The 22,312-nt window shown below is 41.8% G+C and overlaps 1 protein-coding gene across 2 annotated transcripts in view; it reads left to right on the top strand.

Moving 5' to 3' along the window:
* Nucleotides 1-355: 355 nt before the first annotated feature.
* Nucleotides 356-22,312, top strand: part of KCNN2 (potassium calcium-activated channel subfamily N member 2) — a 143,450-nt gene continuing 121,493 nt past the window's right edge. The window contains exons 1-3 of one of the 2 annotated variants that reach the window (XM_039472033.2): nt 356-442; nt 1,271-2,553; nt 3,197-3,292. In XM_039472033.2, coding sequence (XP_039327967.2) covers nt 421-442; nt 1,271-2,553; nt 3,197-3,292 — 1,401 coding nt within the window. In that variant the 5' untranslated portion in view covers nt 356-420. Of the gene's footprint in view, nt 443-1,270; nt 2,554-3,196; nt 3,293-22,312 lie in introns of those variants that run through there. The other variant, XM_074382506.1, reaches the window with a different exon arrangement.

Raw genomic sequence — 22,312 nt, 5'->3', positions numbered from 1 at the left:
AAATGCAATTTTTGTTAGTTTATTAGAGAATAAATAAATAAATTATGATACCGAACTCCAACATAACGCCAGCACTGTCCATGGGCAGCGATTATTGAGCCCAAGCTATCATTCTCAGTAAGTTCCCTGCCAGCCCGCGCCAGGCCCCTCTCTCACCCGTCGCTGCAGTTAGGACTTGGCAAAGATGCTCGGTATTTGCGCATTTGTGACAGGTCTTGGCCTTCTGTCTGCGCTGCAGGTGAGGAGGAAGAGGAGCAGAAGAGGAGCCGGAGGCCGGCGTTGGCTGAGCACCCCCGAAACCTTTGAAGGAACCACCTGCCTCTCCACCTCCAGGAAAGCCCTCGGACCTCCGGATTCCGGCTGCCGGAGGGCCTGAGCGCCTAGAGCCCAGGACCCGGCGGCCAGGGGCGCTAGCCCCTCATGTTTCGGAGAAAGCGCAAATGTGAGCTGGCGGTAGCGGGGAAAGCCCTCCGCCCCCGCCAGGGGGACCCGGGAAGCCCGCGCCGGCTCTGCCGGCGGACTGCGGGGATCCCCTCCTCCGGCCCCGCCCCCATCCTCCCCCGGCCCGGGTGCCGAGGCGGTTAACCCTATCCGCGCCGCAGCGCACTTGGGCAAGAGCTCCGCACACCCGATCCAGATTCCTGAGCCGGGCGCGGGGCAAGATCCGGGCGCTGGATCGGCTATGATCCCGCAGCGGCCAAGGCAGGGCTCAGGCCCGGGCATTCTCGCCACACGTTGCTTCATTGGCGAAGCCAGTCGCCAAACTTTTTCTCCCCAGAGCCAGTGCCCCCGCAGTTACTTGGCGGGCTGCCGGCAGCCCACTCTCGGCGGGACGATCTGGGAAAAGCGGGCGTGGGGCGAGGGGGCTGCTGTCTTGCAGCCCTGCGAGGCGTGCAGGCGAAGTGGTCCGCGTTCCGCACGGTCCCTGCGCCTGCCCCCTGGCCGGGGTGGCCCGACGTGCTGCAGTGGCTGGCGCAGGTGATCCGGGCAGCGCGTCCAGCACTAGTCAGGGGGGCAGCGGCACGGGAGGGAGGGCGCCTTTCTCTTTTCTCCTCCCCCTGCAGCCCAGCTGCACTGCGTGGGGGCTCTCCGTCTCCAGCAGGGCTGAGGGGCGCACGCAATCAGCAGGTGGAATCCCTGCCCGGGAGCGCCCTGGCTCTGGACTGCGTCCCCCAGGGTTTCTGTCCTACAGACTCCCCTCCCCATCTTTCTCTGCCACACACGCTTCCCTAAGCCGCGCGCGCCGCAAACTCAGTCTCGGTCCCCGCAGGTGATGTCATGCCCATTGTTTTGGTGCGCCCAACCAATCGGACTCGCCGCCTGGATTCTACCGGAGCCGGCATGGGCCCTTCCTCGCACCAGCAGCAGGAGTCCCCGCTCCCGACCATAACGCATTGCGCAGGGTGCACCACCGCTTGGTCTCCCTGCAGCTTTAACAGCCCTGACATGGAAACCCCATTGCAGTTCCAGCGCGGCTTCTTCCCAGAGCAGCCGCCGCCGCCGCCGCGCTCCTCACACCTGCATTGCCAGCAGCAGCAACAGAGCCAGGACAAGCCGTGCCCGCCCTTCGCGCCCCTCCCGCACCCTCACCACCACCCGCACCTCGCGCACCAGCAGCCGGCCAGCGGCGGCAGCAGCCCATGCCTCCGGTGCAACAGCTGCGCCTCCTCCGGTGCCCCGGCGGCGGGGGCGGGGGATAACCTGTCCCTGCTGCTCCGCACCTCCTCGCCTGGCGGTGCCTTCCGGACCCGCACCTCCTCACCGCTGTCGGGCTCGTCGTGCTGCTGCTGCTGCTGCTCGTCGCGCCGGGGCAGCCAGCTCAATGTGAGCGAGCTGACGCCGTCCAGCCATGCCAGTGCGCTCCGGCAGCAGTACGCGCAGCAGCCCGCGTCCACCTCCCAGTACCACCAGTGCCACAGCCTGCAGCCCGCCGCCAGCCCTACGGGCAGCCTCGGCAGCCTGGGCTCCGGGCCCCCGCTCTCGCACCACCACCACCACCCGCACCCGGCGCACCACCAGCACCACCAGCCCCAGGCGCGCCGCGAGAGCAACCCCTTCACCGAAATAGCCATGAGCAGCTGCAGGTACAACGGGGGCGTCATGCGGCCGCTCAGCAACTTGAGCGCGTCCCGCAGGAACCTGCACGAGATAGACTCAGAGGCGCAGCCCCTGCAGCCCCCCGCGTCCGTCGGAGGAGGTGGCGGTGTGTCCTCCCCGTCTGCAGCCGCTGCAGCCGCCGCCGCTTCGTCCTCAGCCCCCGAGATTGTGGTGTCGAAGCCCGAGCACAACAATTCCAACAACCTGGCGCTCTATGGAACCGGCGGCGGAGGCAGCACTGGAGGCGGCGGCGGCGGTGGCGGGAGCGGGCACGGCAGCAGCAGTGGCACCAAGTCCAGCAAAAAGAAAAACCAGAACATCGGCTACAAGCTGGGCCACCGGCGCGCCCTGTTCGAAAAGCGCAAGCGGCTCAGCGACTACGCGCTCATCTTCGGCATGTTCGGCATCGTGGTCATGGTCATCGAGACCGAGCTGTCATGGGGCGCTTACGACAAGGTACGGGCTTGAACCCCTGCCTACGCTACCAGAGTCGGGTGCTGGGTGGTTGGGATGGGCACTGGCAGGGACCATGTGCCTGCGGGGTGTCCAGCCTCCCCGGGACGATCAAGGGAGCCTGCCAGGACAGCGGGCGCGTCTAGGACGCGCATCCCTAGTCAGCTAAACAACTCGGAGATGAACCCTTTCCGCGTGTAGCCAAAGTTCTCGAGGCAGTAAGAGCGCCCAGCGCGTTCGGGCACCTTAAGTAAGTGGTTCTGGGAGTCGGTGGAGAAACCATCTATATTCCTCCCTTGGTGAATTGTGTTTACGAGGCCCATTTCAACCCTCTCTCTTGAACTCAGGAGTAACTTCCTCTCTGGTTTTTCTAGCTTGGAGCAGCGGCGCTTCGGTCCGCTGTGGCGTGGACCCGGCAAAGCCCAACCACGCATCTTCCCAGTCTTTCCAAGTCTGCTCTCCTCTCTTTTGGTTTTGAGGCCGAGTGATCTGACAGATCACAGAGCCAAGATGAGTGCACCCCTCTCCCCGCATCTTCCTCCTGTGAGTTCAGGTCCACCTGTGGGGGACTGACTGACCCTGGGGGCCTGGAAGGTGGCTAAAAGTGCTTCTTTCTTAAAAGTGCTTCTGTCTGACTGTGTTGCAGGCGTCGCTGTATTCCTTAGCTCTGAAATGCCTTATCAGTCTCTCCACGATCATCCTGCTCGGTCTGATCATCGTGTACCACGCCAGGGAAATACAGGTAACTTAGGTTCTGATGTTTATGAATGACCCAAAGCCCTACAGTCAGCTTAGAGAAACGCAAGGCAGCAGAGGCTTTTTCCAAGCCGTCATGCCCTTGCTTGAGGTTACAGAAGACACATGCTGTATTGTTATGTTAGCACCTGATCTGTTCTTTCAGGAAGTAGAAAACAACGCAAGGCAAAGTAGCATATAAACATGCAGCATTTTCTGAGATGTATTTGTTGGACTCAAGATTTTTACCTCTCTTCAATAGGTGGATCCTCTTCTCTAGTCAGTCACATTTTTTTTTCCTTAAAGCTAGTTATGCTCTAGTTTTAATCTAGAATGAACTTGTGTTCTTGTTTGAGACACCTTAGTGGGTGCATCATTAGGTGATTGTGTCTGTATCATCTTCTATAATTTAGCATAGAGAAGAAAATAGGGTGATGAGTTGCTGGCTACTTTTTATAAATGAGATGTGGGAAAAGATCTAACCCTTTCCTAAATCCCCCACCATTAAAAAAATCTGTGTGAGTTTAGAATGCAAATTCTATATATCCAATCATTATGTGTTTTTTAATGTAATTTAAGAGTTAAAACCACTGTCCTTGTGAGCTGGTTTTTTGTTTGTTTTTAGGAAAATATTTATTTTGTTTAAATGCAGGCAGGAGCTCTATATTTGGCTGTTAGTAACCATATCAGGATAATCTATAAAATTTATGTGTCATCTATCAGTTGATAGCCTACAGTGTAAGGAGTATTAAGGCTTTTAAATTAAAATAAGTATAAGTATAGAGTTTTCAAAAATTAGATTGCAATTTTTTTTAGCTTAGAATTTCACTATTTGGGAGGTGCAGTGGCTCAGGTTTGTAGTCCTGGTGCACAAGAATTTTCACTATGTGTTTTCTGATTATTATTATTATTATTTTTTTGAGCAGTTGTCAGACCTTTGGTTGTACTATGAGACCCTTAATTTGGGTCATCTTCCTTTAGACTACTTCAGATTTAAGCTGCCTTTCAATTTAAAGCATTGCATAGGATTTGCTGTTGAAGTAAGTTAGTATTAATTTAAATTGAAATAATTTTAAATTATAATTAGCAAACACGAACTAAATATGGAAGAAATCATTTTGATTGCCCAAACAAAATAGTGATGCACATTACTCCAAGTGAGGAGGGAGAAATTACTTCACCTTGCCCTTATAGTTGCAAAACTTCGAAAAATGTGTTTTTGAGGGGATGAGGTTGGAGAATGATAATTACAAAGAGTGAGACTATTCAGAAAGAAATAGTAAAACTGCACTGACAAAATGAGATGAACATACATTTGAATTTTTTTAAAGTTTTAACAGTTTACATTGATTTTTAATTCAGTGCTAGTGTTGGTGGGCTTTTGAGATTCTTTCAAACATTTTAAAGAGATAGTAAGATATAACTTAAACATTAGAAATTTATCTTTTTATTTTGACTTGAAGAGTAGACAATTAGAGCTACTATATAGGTCTAATGGTCCCTTGACTCAGTTTACAGATAAGGAATCTGAAATCAGCAGAAGCAGCTTGCCAGGCCATACAACTAGACAGTACCCAGTGAGAACCAGCCTTGTCCTACCTTCCAGGCCATAATGCTTCCCTCTGCGATGTGCTCCCACATGCCAAAAGCCCCAAAACAGGGATATTTCTTTTTCTGCAGTTTCCCTCTAAATCCAAAAGTTTAGTATATAAATTTAGTTAAACTTAAAAGATTGTTCCAAAATGTTCTTACGTATTTTTAAAAATCACGTTACCTTGAAAACATGTTTTGCTTGGAGGCCAGAGTCATTTTGCTTAATAATTCTGTGATTCTGAAATGAGAGACCTTGCTGGGTTTCATTAAATAGAAGCTTTGTGTTATTGCCTGTTCCTTGTGAAAATCACACAGCTAAACAAGCATTCATGGGGAAGGACATTTGCTGGTATTAACATCAAGAACAAAGTGTCTTGAAAACACTGACTTTTTAAGAATTATTGGGAGATTTTTTTGAAGTAATTCATAGGAGTCTAACAACAGCTACTGAATGTTAACTATCTTAAAAATTGATATATTAGAAATCTTAAAATTTACAGAAGTTAATAAAAAACAGGAAATCATATTTTTATAGATTAATGCTTTTAAGCATTCCACTCATTGGCTAATTTAGAGGACCATTTCTGTTATGCCTATGCACAGATATATTGATTAGGATATGTATTGCATGAGTGAGAAAAATGATGTGGAATGACCCTCCGTGGCAAATACGCACAGTGAACTTACCTACTGTTGGGCTACACAAACATTATAGAATATTATATGTTTTAAAATTGAGTTTATTTTATATGATATGTGGTTTCTGTTAAACTAGACTGAAGATAACTTCAAAATGGATGCTTGGGTCATATCATTTAATTGTTTTGGATGTAGCTTTTTTTACTTGGTGTATTATCCAGAGGCATTTCTCCTTTAAATCGAAACTCCAAATTATTATGTGAGATGTCTTGATTTAAAAAATAAAATAAAATGGAGAAGGGCCAAATAAATGTGAAGACCCTGAACTAGAAGTCAAGAACCAGAAAAAAGTAGAAATATTCTAATTTTTCTAGAGAGGAGCATCAACAGGGCTGAAACTCAATAAAACTAACTGTTCAGGCTTATATATGTGCATGGAAAATGATGAATTGCCCCCCACCTCGCCTTTTTTTACTTATTGAGGTAACGCTGTAGGTGTATTTTTTTTTCCGTAAAAAGTTTTAAGCTAATGAGCACTTCTCAGCTCACTCTAAAGAATTCCAAATATATCAATTGCCTTTGAGTTAATGGACTAAATGTAAAGTTATGCTGTCATTCATAGCATGTCATTGGATGTAGCATAACACAGTTTTGCTCTTTCTTTTTAGCGTATCAGTATGATAATCAGATAGTAAAAGGTAGCTAGTGTAGACTTCTGGTGCATGATGTGATTTCTCACTGCTTTCAGAAAAAGTAAGTGTTATAGCTGACTTTCTGGCTCTGTGTCCTCTGGAATTGCTTAATGAAGCAAGAGGAGGCCCTGACATTTTCATGGAGAACCTTGGAAAGCAAATCCATGTGACCTTTTATAAAATGTTTATACACACATAACTCTGGCAAAATAAGATGGTTCAGGTGAGTCATGGACGGAAGTGCTTGAATTAAAACAGTGTGATGGGGAGGCTTTGTAAGACACCAGCTCAGTAAATTTCAGCTTTGGTGTCATTTTTCAGTACCACAGACAGCTCAGTGCACCAGGCAACATTTTGTTCACTTTACTAATTACTTTTACACCTCACTACCAAAAATGAAATCACATTTTAGATCATAATACTTATAACATCAGATTTAATATGAGTAATATTTAGCTAAGGTGATATTAGACTTTTTCAGGTGATGTTGAACTTGTTTTCTGTATCTATCAGTACAGCTAAAAAGTAAATGAATGAGCACCTAAGTAAACTTTAATAAATGCCTGTGTATCATGACCTTCTGACAAAGGAAAACATGGTAGGGATTATTTTTATACAATTTGGAAAGGTCCCTTGATACTATGTAAGTAGCCTCCCTAACTCAAGTCTCAAGGTCAAATTATAAGAAAAACAGAAGCATGCTTTTCGGCAACTTTTTTTAAAGCCCGCTCCACAGCAGGGTTGGAGATACATCTCTGATGGAATTAGTACAAAACGAAGTTCAACTATTCTTTAAGCTCTTCAACATCAGAAATTTTCAGTGTAGCTTCCACTTCATCATTTCAGCTTCAGTATACTATTATGTTTCTTATAGAGATAATTTTAGATGAAAGAGATATTTAGTAGTTTGAGGTAGGCAAACGTAAGATTCTAAGCTGAGACAGAAAACCCCTTGGAGTAGTGCCTGAGCTTTCTGGTTCTCATGGGACTTGGAAGAATGGCAGATGATATACTTTGAATTGGAAAACATTTTCGTTTGTTTGTTTTTGTAATATATAGCTGACTTCTGAAAAACATAGGTGAACTGTGTGGATCCACTTATACGCAGATTTTTTTTTTTTTTTCAGTAGATGTAGTGGGCCCTCCATATCCATGGTTCTGCATCCGCAAAAATACAGTATTCACTGGCTGAGAAACCCTCATTTCGTTTATGTGGGTTGCAAAGTACTGAAAGTATACACGGATTTTGGTGTCTGTGGGGTTCCTGGAACCAATCCCCAATGGTTACCAAGGGACAAGTGTAATTATGTAATAAATAGCATTAGAGAAAGCACTGACTTTTCTTTGTTACCTTTTGGGATGGAATAACTCTTCATCATTTTTCAAGTTAGCTTTTCAGAGCTATATGGACTCTATAGCTCTATAATTGGAAGAACAAAAATGAAAATTTCTCTTCATTTCTACACCAACACCACAGAAAAGAGGAGAGAGTGAGTGAGGGTGGAGGCCTCACCTGGACTGGTTGGAGAGGGGTGGTCCCTGTCCACTAGTAGGCTCTGTGGTTTGCTGTGTGAAGGCTCAAGTCTGAAGAAGAAGGAAAGAGTGCTCCCCTTTCTACTTCTACAGAGAGCAAACAGATGTCTGTAGGCAATGCAGAAAATACTGCATATAGTTACTATTTTTATTAATAAAATAACCTATACACTTAATAAAAGTTATTCAAACAGTACAGCCGAGTTTAGAATAAAAAGTGAAAGTCATATTCTCTCAGTCATGTTTCTTAGAGGTAACCACTTTTAGGTTTAAATATATATATACCTTCAGGATTTCAGTAAGGAATATTTAGGTATACACCCATACCTTTCGTATATTCTGTAATATATCTTTGATGTTTGTCCTCAGCAGCAGTAGGGACCTTGTTCATTTTTTTTAGCAGGTACATAAGATCCTATTTTATGGATGTAGTATGGTTTACCTCACCAGGCCTGATCTGAGAGCTGATAGGCAATTTGGAGATAGAATTCTAAGTTTTTGCTATTACAAGTAATATTAAAATGAACATCCTTTTTTATTTATTTCAATTATTTGATGTATTTACATACAGTAAATTTTCGGCAGTAGGAATGCTAAATCAAAGGGAGTTTGCATTTTAATGGAAAGGTATTTCCCACTAGCCCTCTAGAAAGGCCATCAGAGTTTATATCTCTGGTTTCCCACACATTATTCCTCTACAGCATTGTCAACACTGGATTCTATAGGAAGCCTTTTTTAAGGAAATCCAAAAAGTTCACCATTTTCTTGCAAAAAAAAAATTTCATTACAATCTGTTTAAGAGCAAAGCTCAAGGCCTCAGGCTTCTTTGCATCTATTTTCCGGTATTTGGCAGTGCGTTATCTAATCTGCCAGCAAATGGAGTTATCAGAAGCAAATGCTTGCCAGAGGTTTGTTATTTCAGTTTAAAAAAATTGGAGGAGGTTGTTGAAGAAAGCTAAAGAAGTAGAATAAACTATCTTGGATTGGTGTTAAGGTTTCCGTTATAGTAGCTTCATGCACCTATGAGGTAGATAAAATTTGTAACAACGGTTTGAAGGTAAGACTCCAAAAGATAGTGAAGTAGAAAGTTGCCTGAATTTCTTTGTTGAGTAGTGTTCAGCTCAGGGACTGATGTCCACATTGCCAGCAACCTCTACATCAGAAGTAATGAGATGCTTAGTCTCTTTGACTTTGTGTATACGCTGTAGTAACGAAATCACTCAGGACTAATTTTCTCCGCCTGCCTGTGTAAAGATCTCTGCATTATTAATGGGTGTGACGCTAAATAAAGCGATCCTGGTGTGTTTACAGAGCAGCATCACAAATGAATGAAGAGTGGAACTTTAGGTTTACCACAAATGGGTTTTCTAGAGCTTCCAGCCTGTTTCTGGGCCATGTTTTGTACAGCTCGGAGATAAGGGCACTGTGGGCTGTCATCATCCCAAACCACATTTGGCAGGGAGCACCGAGGCAGCCTGCATTGATTTAACTTCAAAGAAGTTACGTTCAGTCAGGATAGAAAGTGGTTTTGTGGGGTTGTTTTAGAGAGAATTTCTACTCATTAAGAAATAATATAGTATTTGCTACTTTGGGAGTACATTTTCGACCTGAAACTCCTTAAGATTTCTATTTATAAAACCAGAAAACACATGGAGGAATCTTACTTATCGTTAGGCCTAGTATCCCATCCAGAACAGGAATGTCCTGTGTCGTCTTCAGTAAAAGTGAGTCACCCAGTTCCTGTTTGAACTCTTTTCCCAAGATTGCCAGTTCTTACATGTACGAGCCTGTTTCATTCTTAGACAGCTCTTATTTTTATTAAGATTTTTATGTTCAGGAGAAGTCTCATTTATTCCATATTGAACATTTAAAAAGTTTTTGAGGTCTGCAAATGCAATGAGGAATAAGACAGGAGAGGCCCTTTCCTCTTGGAGCTGATATTCCAAGGAGGAGGGGTTAAAGAGAGACAATAAAATTCATAATAAAATTTTTCGAAGTTGTGATTAATTCCCTAGGGGAGAGACAAAGGGCTGAGATAGAAAGTTGGGAGGCAAGGGTTGCAGACATCAGACGGGACCATCAAGGGAGAACTTTCTGAGGAAGTGACATTTAAACTGAGACGTAAAGGGGAAAACCAGTATTGCCAGTCTGGAAACTATCTGTGTCAAGGCCTCATGACCAGGAATTTACTGTGTTGAAGCAAATGAGAGCAAACCGGCGTAGCCCAAGCAGGAGCAGAATGGTACCAAATAGAGTGGGAAGGGATGAAGGGGCCTGATTTTTGAGGGTCTTGAGGCCATGGTAAGGATTTGTGGATTTTTTTTTTCTGATGTGCAGTAGGGAAGTCAGTTAACAGTTTAAAGCAGTCAAAGCTCATGATCCTACTTAATATTTAAGCAGGCTTTGTTTTGATGCTGTGAGAATGGGTCTGGAGACTATTAGGAGGTTGTTGGCAAGCTGTTTCATAGAGAGAGATGATGCTCACCTGGCTTAAAAGTACTATTCTGCTCCTGATTGGGCTCTGCTGGTTTGCTCTCCTTTGCTTCAGCACAGTAAATTCCTGGTCATGAGGCCTTGACACAGGTAGTTCCCAGACTGTGGCAATACTGACTTCTTCCCCTTTACTTTTCAGTTTAAATGTCACTTGTAGCAGCCACAGAGATGAGCAGAAGTGGGCTGATGCTTCTGTTGGAGGTAGAATGGACTTACCAGTGGATGGAATGTGGTAGGTAAGGGCAAGGGCCAATGCAAAAGATGATTGATAGGGTTCTGGTTGGAGCAACTGAGTGTGTTATGCTGAGAAGGAAAGACTCAAATGGAGGAGCAGGGTGTAGGATCAGGGATTTCTTTTGGCATAATATATTTGAAATTCTGCTGATTGTATATGAGAGTCTGGAGTGCAGAGGAAGTCTGTACCGGATATTTAAATTTGGGAGTTATCAGCAGAGAGACTATTTAAACCCACAGGAATTGATGAAATCACAGAGAGAGAATAGAAAAATGAGAAGGTTAGAGTTGATCATTCTCTGACATCTAGAGATTGATTAAAGGAAGAACTAGAAAGAGGAGACAAGAATGAATTGTACCTGAGGTGAAGGAGCCTAAGTTTTAAGGAGGGCACCGCATTCTATATTGAATGCTACCAAGGTCTGTTAATACGGGGTAGAGAAGTGCTTTTTGGATTTGGCAAATTGAAGGTCATTGCCGACCTTCATAAGCAGTTTCGTTGGAATGGTAGAGACAGAAACAGACTGTAACTTCTAGCATAAAAAGATAAGTTGATTTCCCTTTTCACAGGATCACTGAGCAAATGTTTGAACATTAGATCCATTTAAATACTCTCCTAGTTAAATAGTCCCGGTTTCCTTGAATATTCCTCCTCAGACATTGAATGTCCCTATCACATCCGTCTGGACTTACTCAGTTACGTTGAACTTCCTCCTCAAATAAGGTCAGAAACATACCTGGCACTTTCAGATAGGATCATCCAGTGGGGTTTTTACCTCTCTTCATCAAAAATGCTGTATTATACTGACTTTTATTAGTCTAAAATGGTCACTGCTTCACAGAAACTTGCCCAGTGACACCTGTAAAATTGTTACTGAGCTAAATGCTCAGCTTTACATTTAATAATCTTTTTAAGTAGCATCTTGGTTTCAGACAAGTATATCAGCCTGTCAGAATTGTTTGAATCATAATGCTAATGTTTATTTGACAAACATTTGTTTGGGTTTGGAAAGTCCTGTGTATGGACGATCTGTGGAATTGGCAAGACTCCAGCGTATAAATTGGTGCTAAATTCTGTTCCAGAAAGGTGGTCAATATTGGTGGCTCTGACTCGGTTTGCATACCTGCCATTGACACATTTGACTCGTCTTTCCTAGTTTTGTGCTAGCTGTGAGTTTGAGAAGCAAACCTTTGGACAAGCCAAGGTCAGAGTTTAGAAGTAGGCCCGTTTTGACATTGTGAGCCATCTGCTCATCCATGATGTTTGAACTCTCTGAACTCTGTTAGCCAGCTCACATTTCTCTAGTTTGTATACAAGAATTTTATGAGGATTGCCTGATCCCTTGTTAAAAATCCACATTTTTTTTTGTGTAAACTACAGTGTTAAGATCTTTCAGTCTATCAGTGATATCCAAGAAGGAAATAAGACTGATTTGCTTGTAATTTTGGTATATAATATAGGCTTCACGACCTAATCCCTTTTGTCTTAAAAATTGTGTTTTCTTGTTCAGATTATAAAATTAATAACTATTCATTTTAGAAAATTTGTAAAACATAGGAAAATATAAAAAGTAATATAAATTAGCCTAATCTTGCCACCCAGAGACGACTATTATTTATGTTACCATGCGTTTCTATAAAGTATATGGGCATGCTATTTGATATGTTGCTGTATAAGGAAATTTTATATTCTCTTCATATAACTTTTTATTGTGTTTCCTCATATTTAAACATTCTTAATACTGTAGATGCAAGTTTTTTTTCCCCCATTACACACATATAATCAATTTAATTATTTTCCCTATTTTGGACACTGAAAAATTAGAAATAACATAATGTAAACTTTTTTTTATAACAAATACCCTTGAAGATTAAGGTGATTTCCTAAGGATAAACTGCCCAGAGAGAAATACTGAATTAAAGGGGTATTATTTAAGACAACTGATAGCTTGTAAAAATATTGTCCCAAAAGTTTTTATCAGTCCTTTTATTTTTTAAGTGCTTTCAAACCACTTTATTAAATGTGGTTCATTGAACCGATATGGTGATTTCTGGAGTATCCAGGCCCAGTATGCCACATAGTATTGAGTACCATGCTGCGTAAACCTGGGAATGTGCTTCTCTGGGACTTCTATACTTTTCCTAATTCTCTATGATCTTGATTTTGAAATATTGGCTACAAAGGCTTCTGAAAGGAAATCCCTTTTGAATAATTAAAAACGATTACATAGAAGCAATAGGAAAGCAATATTGGAAGATAACTTTGTTTCCAGATATTCCCGATTGTTTTCATTGTGGAAAGCTTTAACAATTTTCTCTCTAAACTTTCTTGCTGAGTAGAGCAATAGGATTCTCCTTTGTGTTGACTATTTTTACAACATAGCTTTGTGGCTCTGTGTCCTTGTTCTGGAGCAGTCGGCCTGGGCTCCTTCCCAGCTCTGCCGCTAATCAGCTGTGTGACCTTGGGCAAGTTACTTAATCTCTCTGAATTTCAATTTTCTTGTCTGTAAAATGGGGAATATAGAGAACCTTTCTCATGGGTTTGTGAAGATTAAGTGAGTGTATGTATGTATATATATATATATATATATATATATATATATATATATATTACTTAGAATACTGCCTGGCATGTGGTAAGGGCTATTTACATGTCAGCTGCTGATTGTTGTTCACTACTTTGGAGTTTGTTGAAGTGGAAAGGTAGGAAATGGAGTCTAGCGTCTCTGGGCTTTAGAAAATAATGACTTTTTCCCCCCTTTTCTTAAACTTAGGAGAGAGAACAGGAAAAAAAAAATGGCCATTCAAGTATTGTTTATTAGTTTATTAACACTTAATCTAGGGTATGTGTGTGCAAGCACATGCATATTTTTTAATGAAAGCTTTCACTGTCTGTTAAGGACAGCCATTTGTTTTTTAAACAGATTTAGTTCTGAATCTTGCTGTGAGCAGGTTGACTATCTTAGGATAGACTTAGTAATTTTGTCTTTTAGGTTTCAGATCTGTGATGAGTGTTCAGGTACTATTATGTTAGGCTACCAGTTTTTACCAATATGGTCATTTTCTCCGTAAATTTACCATGGGTGTGGCTTCATCCTGGAATCAAAGCCCTTTCTATGCTGCATTAACTCCCTCAGGCATCACAGCTGACTGCCTCTTTTCACCACTAATTAGGACCCTGGTGACTTAAAAGAGTTAAGTGAAGCCCTCAGAAAAGTAAGCAAAGGAAGTAATCTGGATGATGGAAAATTCTGGTGTTGAACTCCTGCTGGAAGGATAAGAAGTTTCTAAACAGCCCTAGGCATACATGTAAATAACTGTAATTGGTAGTATACCTATCTGTATTCTTTGTAGGTTTACAGGATATTTGAATAGAAAGTGCTTTTTCTCTTTTTCTGGACTGGGCTTATTTCTGGTGAGAGTTTTGTTTCCTTTGCTACCCTCAACCACAGTGCTTGGAGTACAGTGGTCTGAAAGAACAGGGAAGAATTTCTGTGTGTAAATATGATAAGTAACATCTTGAAACATTTTGGGTGTAGTGATTGTCTTGCTTTTTATCAGGGAGCATGTATCTTTTCTGTTTTGTTTCAAATAATCATTAATTGAATCTACATTATTCCAGTACTTCGCTTAGAACGATGTATTACTGTTGAGTGAGCTTCGGACTTTGCTTTTCAAATTTATGAGACACATTGGGATTTATACATTGTAAACTTGTACTGAATAATGTAGACCATTCTAACAACTGATATTCTACATCAATAATGTGTCCTTTGCTTTCTTTAATATTCTGGGCATTTTTGCCTAATTATATAACTATCTGTAGTGATTAGCTAGTTTTAAGTTGGGATTGTTTTCAGGTAATTTGGCCACTGAGACTTTATTGTCTGGTTACTGAGTTAGTCGTCATCTGTCAGGAAGCTTTCGTGTTCCAGGGGAAATTCTATGCAATATTTGCATATTCGTTTTGACAAAGACATACTGATTTTTCGGAGAAAGTATAAAACACTATAGTATGCTTATCATGCTTTTCACCTTGGATAATACTTTTCTTAGAATAGTGTCTGCTGTCACAGAGTTAAAAACTGCATGGGTGCTAATTCATGAACTGTTTAATTTTTTACTGAGTGGCTTAGAGAAACTATACCCTAGCTTTGAATAGTAAAGTATTTAAGAAATTGATAGTAGAGTAAGAAATTGTAAAGTAATGATGAGGCTGAATATTGAAGTCGCATGTATATAATGTAACATAAAAGTGATAGCTGTGGGATGTATCATAGTAATCTCATGCTTTTTCAAAGGTACATCTACTACTTTTAGATGTGTATCCAAGCAAAGATATTTACTGAAAACTTGGTTTTATTTATGTGGAATTAACTATGAAGTTTTAAGACTTTAAAGTCTTAGCTTTTAGAAACATGCTGTAGGTCAGTTTTCACATAGGTAAATCATCTCTTACTTGGAAAAAGTCATGTCAGTTTGTCTCTTGAGGTGAGGATACCTGAAGGTATATTTATTTAGCTATACATGTAATTGGTTTAAAAACTTTTAGCTTACTGCTTGAACCTCTTGGTAATGTTGCAAATTTTAATACTGTTGTTAAAAAATATTTTGAGTTAGAATTTGAATTCATCATTAGTATTTTAGTCAATTTACTAGTTGTTCTTATTTATCAACATCAAAGAGAATATTTAATAAAAATGCGTTTGAGCAGACTTCTGCAATTTAAGCAGGGGTGATACAAAGAGAAATCTCCAATATGCTTATTGTTTTGCAAAAAGAAAGCAAAAACAACACAGTTCAGGGATGAAAACTAATTTTTAAAACTATTTTTGATTTTGTATTCATTGGCTCTTGTGGAGTTTTTGTATCATTAAAAAGACTCGCCCTGCATATATATATTTTTTTCCTTTAGCATATCTATTTCACAGAGTCTCTTTTATCTTTTTGACAACTGTACATATTTTTCAGTTAAGTTTTGACCACGTTCTGCTTCACATCTCCCGATGTGTCCTTTGGGTGTTTCTTACACTGGGGGATGAAGATCCAGCCCACTCACCATCATGTTCGCTGTCTCAGTCTGGTGCTGTGTATGCAGGTTGCTTCAGTGGCAGCTATTTAGAAATAATTTGTCCATCAAATATGTCTTATACAAGTAGCCACAGAAGGAAAGGGGACTTGCATTTAGGACTTTGTCTCTCAAAGCCATGTCAGAACATTCTTCCTGCACAGAGACCACACACAGCTCTCAGTGGGCGAGCATCTGCTCTGCAGTATTTACCCAGCAGCGAGAGGTCTCATCTGCACCAGTGTGCAAGAACACAGGTGGCCGCAGCAAGGTTATCAGTGTGATAGAGGGTGAGCAGAAGTCTCATCTTTAAAACCCCAATTATGACATGCTGCCATATGGGAACACAATTCAGCAAATGAAAAGCAATAGGATTGGGAGGCTGATGGTAGGGAAACGATAGGCTCAGATGCCCTTGTGACATATGCTCTCTCTGCATTTCCAGGCTCACTGCAAATTTTCATTAATTTGCTCATATTTCCTCTCTCCTCTGTTGTGTGAATGATGACCTGTACACTCAGTGGGGTCCAAGCTGTTGATTGATTTTTAGTGTTTTTCTTAAACATAATTGGGGAAATTACAATGAGGTGTTCCAAGTGCACTTTTCCTTACCAAGGAGATAAAGAGAACAGGTTTTAATATCATCTCATTGGCCAGGCATGGTGACTCACACCTTTTATGTCAATGCTTTGGGAGGCTGAGGAGAGAGAATTGCTTGAAGGAAACCAGGAATCGGATACCAGCCTGGGGAACATAGGAAGACTCCATCTGTGCAAAAATATATAAAACACTTAGCTGGGTGTGATGGTGTATACCTGTAGTCCCAGCTACTCAGGAAGATGGCTTGAGCCCAGGAGTTCAAGGCTGCAGTGAACTGATTGCACCACCATCCTTTAGCCTGTACAGCAGAGTGAGCCCTTGTCTCTTAAAGAAAATTTTTTAAAAAATTGTCTCATTGATTTTATTTCAAATTTGCCTAGTGGCTGCTTTTGAGGAACAGCTCTCCCTACCCCGTGGTCACAGAGACCCCCACTGTCTGTGTGTACATAACCTATCCCTTTTTCAACCTCCCTGGCCTTGTTTGCATTTAGGAATATTCCTGGGAACATCTACTGTGTTTTGAGAATACCAGCCATGTCAGGATTCCTACTCTGCCTCTGATCCTAAGGGACATACTCAGGATCCCTGATCCTCTCTAATCCCCTTAGGTGCATCATTATGATTGGAGGGTGGAAAATAAGCATAAGCGTAACATTTTCCAGTCATGTTGGATGGTATCTGTTGCTTGTACTCATATTTATGTTGAGTGTTAAAAGTCTGTGAGAAGCAGAAAAGCTGCTATTTGAAGGCAATAGATGCCACCTGGCTGGGTCTGTCACTGTCCAGCAGGGTGTGGGTGGCAGCACAGACTGTAGGCCCCAAGAGGACAGTGTAAGAGGAGAAGCCCGAGGGACGCCTTCTATCTAGACAGACATTTGTGCCTCTGGAAAGCAGCCCAGATGCCAGTTAAGAACTTTGGCTCTGGATCCAGACAGATTTGAATTAGAACTCAGTTTTTCTCTGTGTGACCATGAGAAGACAGTTTTACCCTTCCCAGACTCATTTTTTTCATCTGTAAAAGGCAAATGATCATTGTACCTATCTCATTAGATTGTTTATGGGATTCAGGGAGACAAGGTTTATGAAGAAACTAGCATGATACCTGGCACATCATAAATGCTCAGTAAGTGCTAGCTTCTGTTGTTCTCTGTCATTATTGTTACTACTCTTCTGTCTTTATTATTATTAAGTAAATACTGTAGCCTTTGCAAGGAAGCAGAGCCTAGAGGCTAGGAGGATCTCAAGGTGGGAAGGGGGAAGGCAATAATGCACCATATTTCAAGGTAAACTTGCTGAAAGTTCTGGTAAGAGGGACAATGGGAGGAGAAGGCAGATATTTGCTTAGATAGAACATGGATTGGCAAACCACAGCCCATGGGCCAAATCCTGAACAAATCTGGCCTACATGTTTGTATACAAAAAAAAAAAAAAGATTTGTGGAACACAGCCACACCCATTTGTTCAGGTATTGTATATTGCCGCTTTTGTGCTATGATGGCAGAATTGAGTAGTTGCAACAGAGGCCACATGGCTGGTGAAATTAAAAATATTTTTGGGAGGCCGAGGCGGGTGGATCACAAGGTCGAGAGATCGAGACCATCCTGGTCAACAAGGTGAAACCCCGTCTCTACTAAAAATACAAAAAATTAGCTGGGCATGGTGGCGTGTGCCTGTAATCCCAGCTACTCAGGAGGCTGAGGCAGGAGAATTGCCTGAACCCAGGAGGCGGAGGTTGCGGTGAGCCGAGATCGCGCCATTGCACTCCAGCCTGGGTAACAAGAGCGAAACTCCGCCTCAAAAAAAAAAAAAAATATTTGCCTTCTGGTCCTTTACAGAAAAATTTTGCCAACCCCTGAGTTAAGAGAAGATCATGGTAGGCAAAGGCAAGGAGAAACATGCCTGAAGGTGTTTCTTCTGCCTTTGCATCAAAAGCTATTTTATTCTTGGTTCTGAGTTTTACTAAGGAAAGTGTGTGGTGGGCAGAGGTTCAGGTAGATGCCAGTTGGAAAGTGCAGATTTTTGTAGGTGCAGGGCCTTCTGTTTTGGCCCATGATCTCAGGTTTCTGGGCAGGAGTTTGTACCCCCAGGATTGAGGTGGAATTGTATATTGAATTAGATTTATATCATTGCATGCATGAGAATGGCTGTAGTTGAAATTTCTGGAGCCTTGGGGTTGGGAGTCACTTTCAGGAGGGACAGTAAGGAGAGAATGGCCTTGTTTGAGCCTTGGTGCTGCTAACTTAGTTTAAGAAAAGCTAGGCATCTCGTTGAGGCTTATAATGTTCTATGACAGTCAGTGTGGCTTGCCTCAATCAAGAAGTGAGTCTCATTTGTTTTATGTTGTGAAGAAAATATTTTATAGCTGAGTGTTCTTTAACTTTGTATTTTGCCAAAAAAAGGGCACAAATTGGGGTGAGAAGCAGTAAAATGTGTTTGTTTTTATCTTTTGGTCTGAAGTTCTGGCAGCATGTATAATTTATTAATTTGCTTATTGCTGTTTCTAGTGATTAAAGTTCTATTTCATGCAAATAATCTCCACTCTGAGTTGCCTACTGGCAACTCCCCACGGAAGTACCTCAGGGTCGCAGCTCAGCACCTCCCAGCCTTGTCATTCCTCTCCGGCCTCCTTGTGGTAGCTGACATTTGCTTTCTTAGAGAAGGGCATCATGTCCTCCTGGGGCCCCAGGGAGGACCCTCACCTTCCCTTTTCTCCTGCCCATTTTCCCACACACTTGCAAGAGTCACCAGGATACTAGGGCCACTCGCTCCTAGTGTCCTTGGCATTCTGCTGACATTTGCTCTTTGTTGACATTCTTGTGCATTGGTTCTGATTTCCAAACTTATTGACTCTTCCCAGGTCCTCCTGTAATCTCTTTTACAAATATACTTAGTGAATATTTTGTAAATATTACATAGCATATTATATGTTATATTGTGACAGTATCATATAATATATGCCATGTATATTATACGAAAAGTGTAAAAATATGTAAGTATAGAAAATTAATGATATTGTGTGTTATACATGTCATTTACTTAATTATTTTTTAATTCATATTATTTTATTTTTAGCTTAGACTTAGTATTTTTCTTTAACTCACTTCTCTTAGTCCCATCTTAAGTAACAATAGCTATGAGATTATAGGTTGTAGTTCAATTAACTTTGTTTTCTAGTATACAATACAGTAAAACTGTGAATAAACAACATACCACCTGGACTCATCTCAAGGAACATGGAAAACTCCTTTTGGGAATTTCTGTGCCAGTTGTTGCTGTTTCCTTCTAACGTATATTAATGTAGTCTCCTGCTTCCCTCCCCCTGCTTCTTTCTGCTGGTCCATCTCTGCTGTTGCAAGAATATCTGCCCCAAACACAAACATGGTGCTGTCACAACGATTCTAAAATGATGCCATGGCTCTCTCTCGTTTCGTGATGGCATTCTGTAATGTTGATTCCTGCAGTTCAACACAGAGCTACAGACTTTCAAAGAGAAAGGGATCATGATGCAATCCCAGGTTTTCCAAACTTCTTTCCAGTGATTTCCCACAACTAGTAATAGGTGTGAGTTTTGGTTTGTCATCTGGAAAATAAGGGTAATAGGGCCCATCTCATGAGCTACCGTGAGAATTCTACTATGCTTAGCCCGATGCTAGACACGTAATAATCTCACAGACTGTTAAATTCGTATTTTCATTGTTGTATTAACCATCATTAATCATGACCTCTGTGATCCTTAGTTTCTCATATGTAACTGGGAATGGGGCATCATGAGGTTTTTGTTAGGACTGCACAGTAGGTTTGGGAAGCAGTTAGGGTGAGAGAGAGTAGCGAAGTGCCTGATATGACATGTGGCCTTTGGGGTCCTCTAATGCAGGCCATGATTACAGTAGAACTTATCAGACTGTCTCTCAGTTGAGAGAGCAGCTCCCTGGGGGCAGGCATCGTGTTTGGTTCTGCGGCAGGTTCCAGGGATGAGCAGTCTAGTAAACAGACCTGCAGCGGATGCATCCAGGGCTCTCACATCTCCTGTGTGGTGGCCATCTAAATAGCCACTGTGTTTTCATCTGTGGAGTCAGTACAGCCCTCCTTGTGCCTTCTTCTTGGTTTACCAAAGGCTAATTAAGAATGTGGATAAAATAACCTGTCTTAGAAGAGATAGGATGACAATCTAATAAACTAATAATAGTCTAATTAAGGTACTTTTTCTTAGCATCAATTTTTTTTCTACTCTTTTTCTGCCATAATGTTCTGTATCACTAAAGAAATTTAGGGGTTTTTTTGTTTTGTTTTGTTTTGTTTTGAGACAGAGTCTCACTCTGTTGTCAGGCTGGAGTGCAGTGGAGTGTGATCTCAGCTCACTGTAATCTCTGCCTCCCAGGTTCAAATGATTCTCCCGCCTCAGCCTCCCAAGTAGCTGAGACTAGAGGCATGCACCTTGACACCCAGATAATTTTTGTATTTTTAGAAGAGACAGGGTTTCACTATGTTGGTCAGGATGGTCTTGATCTCTTGACCTTGTGATCAGCCCGTGTTGGCCTCCCAAAGTGCTGGAATTGCTGGTGTTAGTCACCACACCCAGCTGGGAATTTTAGCTTTTAACACTTTATTGTCTGACTTTAAATTATTAAAATAGGTAGTGAAGTGATTGGCTGTGCAGTCAGAGATCATTGGTTGAAATCATTGCAGTGCATTTATTTCTATTATAGCTGTACTGAGACAGATTTTGTAGTTTGGTTGTAAGACTTGGCTGAAATAAATACAAAAACAAATGTGGCTAGATGCACAGATTAGCTTTAGATATCTCACTGGTATAAGAGACAGAGACCCGTTTGTGGGCCCCCTTCTATCCCTCCAATAGAGATCACAGCATCTCCACTGTGACTGTTCTCTTCTAATTCTTGATTTTACAAAATACCCTCTGATTTTTTTTTTTTAGCTCATCTCTGACATCACCTCCTCTGTGAAGCCTTCTCTTATTATTTCAGATGTTTTATTCTCTTTCTTTTCTGAGCAACATTTGTGTTTGTTACTGGTTTTGTATAATTGAGTTTTTAAGCCTCCTCTAGTGGTTTTCGGGGCTATGTTTTACCTTCTCAAGAGCAGTTACATGTCTTTTGCTCCTAAAGCTGCAACATAAGATGTGCCAGTGTATGCTGCCATCCAGTGTTGCTGTGGAACTGAACTAGGGGAGGGGCAGGACAGGCTTCCTCATAATAGCGCCGGGCAGTGCAAGGATGGGGAGTTGGATACCTGTCTGTTGATGGTTCAGATTCTTTTTTAACCTGGAATAATATGATAGTGTTCATGGATCTGGACAATTCCACTTGCAAGCGAATGACAGATTATTATCCTATTAATAGATGAACAATGAAGTTCATGTTCTCTCCTGTATATATTTCCTATGTTTTAATCATGGATCAGCAATAGGCTTTGAAAATAGTTTCACAGAGGGTAGCAACATAGAAGACCTGGCGTATGCAGCCATCAAAAACGATGAGTTCACGTCCTTTGTAGGGACATGGATGAACCTGGAAACCATCATTCTCAGCAAACTGACACAAGAGCAGAAAATCAAACACCGTATATTCTCACTCATAGGTGGGTGTTGAACAATGAGAACACATGGACACAGGGAGGGGAGCACTACACACTGGGGTCTGTTGGGGGGAAATGGGGGAGGGGCGGGGGGTGGGGAGGTGGCAAGAGATAGCATGGGGAGAAATGACAGATACAGGTGAGGGGACGGAAGGCAGCAAACCACACTGCCAAGTGTGTACCTATGCAACAATCTTGCATGTTCATCACATGTACCCCAAAACCTAAAATGCAATTAAAAAAAAAAAAGAAATAAAAGGGGAAAAAAAAAAAGAAAGAAAAAGTGTAAACTTATTTTAGAGAACTCTCATATACCCTGCATTTATTTACTTTATCAATAACAAATTACTATGTCTATTTATTTGAATTAAGAAACAAATGTTAATAAATTATTATTAACTAAAATTCTTACTTTATTCATATTAACTTAGTTTTTCTCATTTATCCTTTCTTATTGATTCAGAAATTTATCCAGGATAGCACATTACATTTAGTTATCATGTTGTATTAGGCTTCTTTTATCTATGCTAGTTCTTAGATTTTCCTTGGTAATCCTTAGGCTTACCTTGATAGTTTTGAG

The sequence above is a fragment of the Saimiri boliviensis genome, chromosome 1, assembly GCF_048565385.1.
Source record: "Saimiri boliviensis isolate mSaiBol1 chromosome 1, mSaiBol1.pri, whole genome shotgun sequence".
NCBI classification, from domain to species: domain Eukaryota; kingdom Metazoa; phylum Chordata; class Mammalia; order Primates; family Cebidae; genus Saimiri; species Saimiri boliviensis.
The sequence above is the reverse complement of the archived record's forward strand: the minus strand, read 5'-3'. Positions and strand labels throughout refer to the sequence as shown.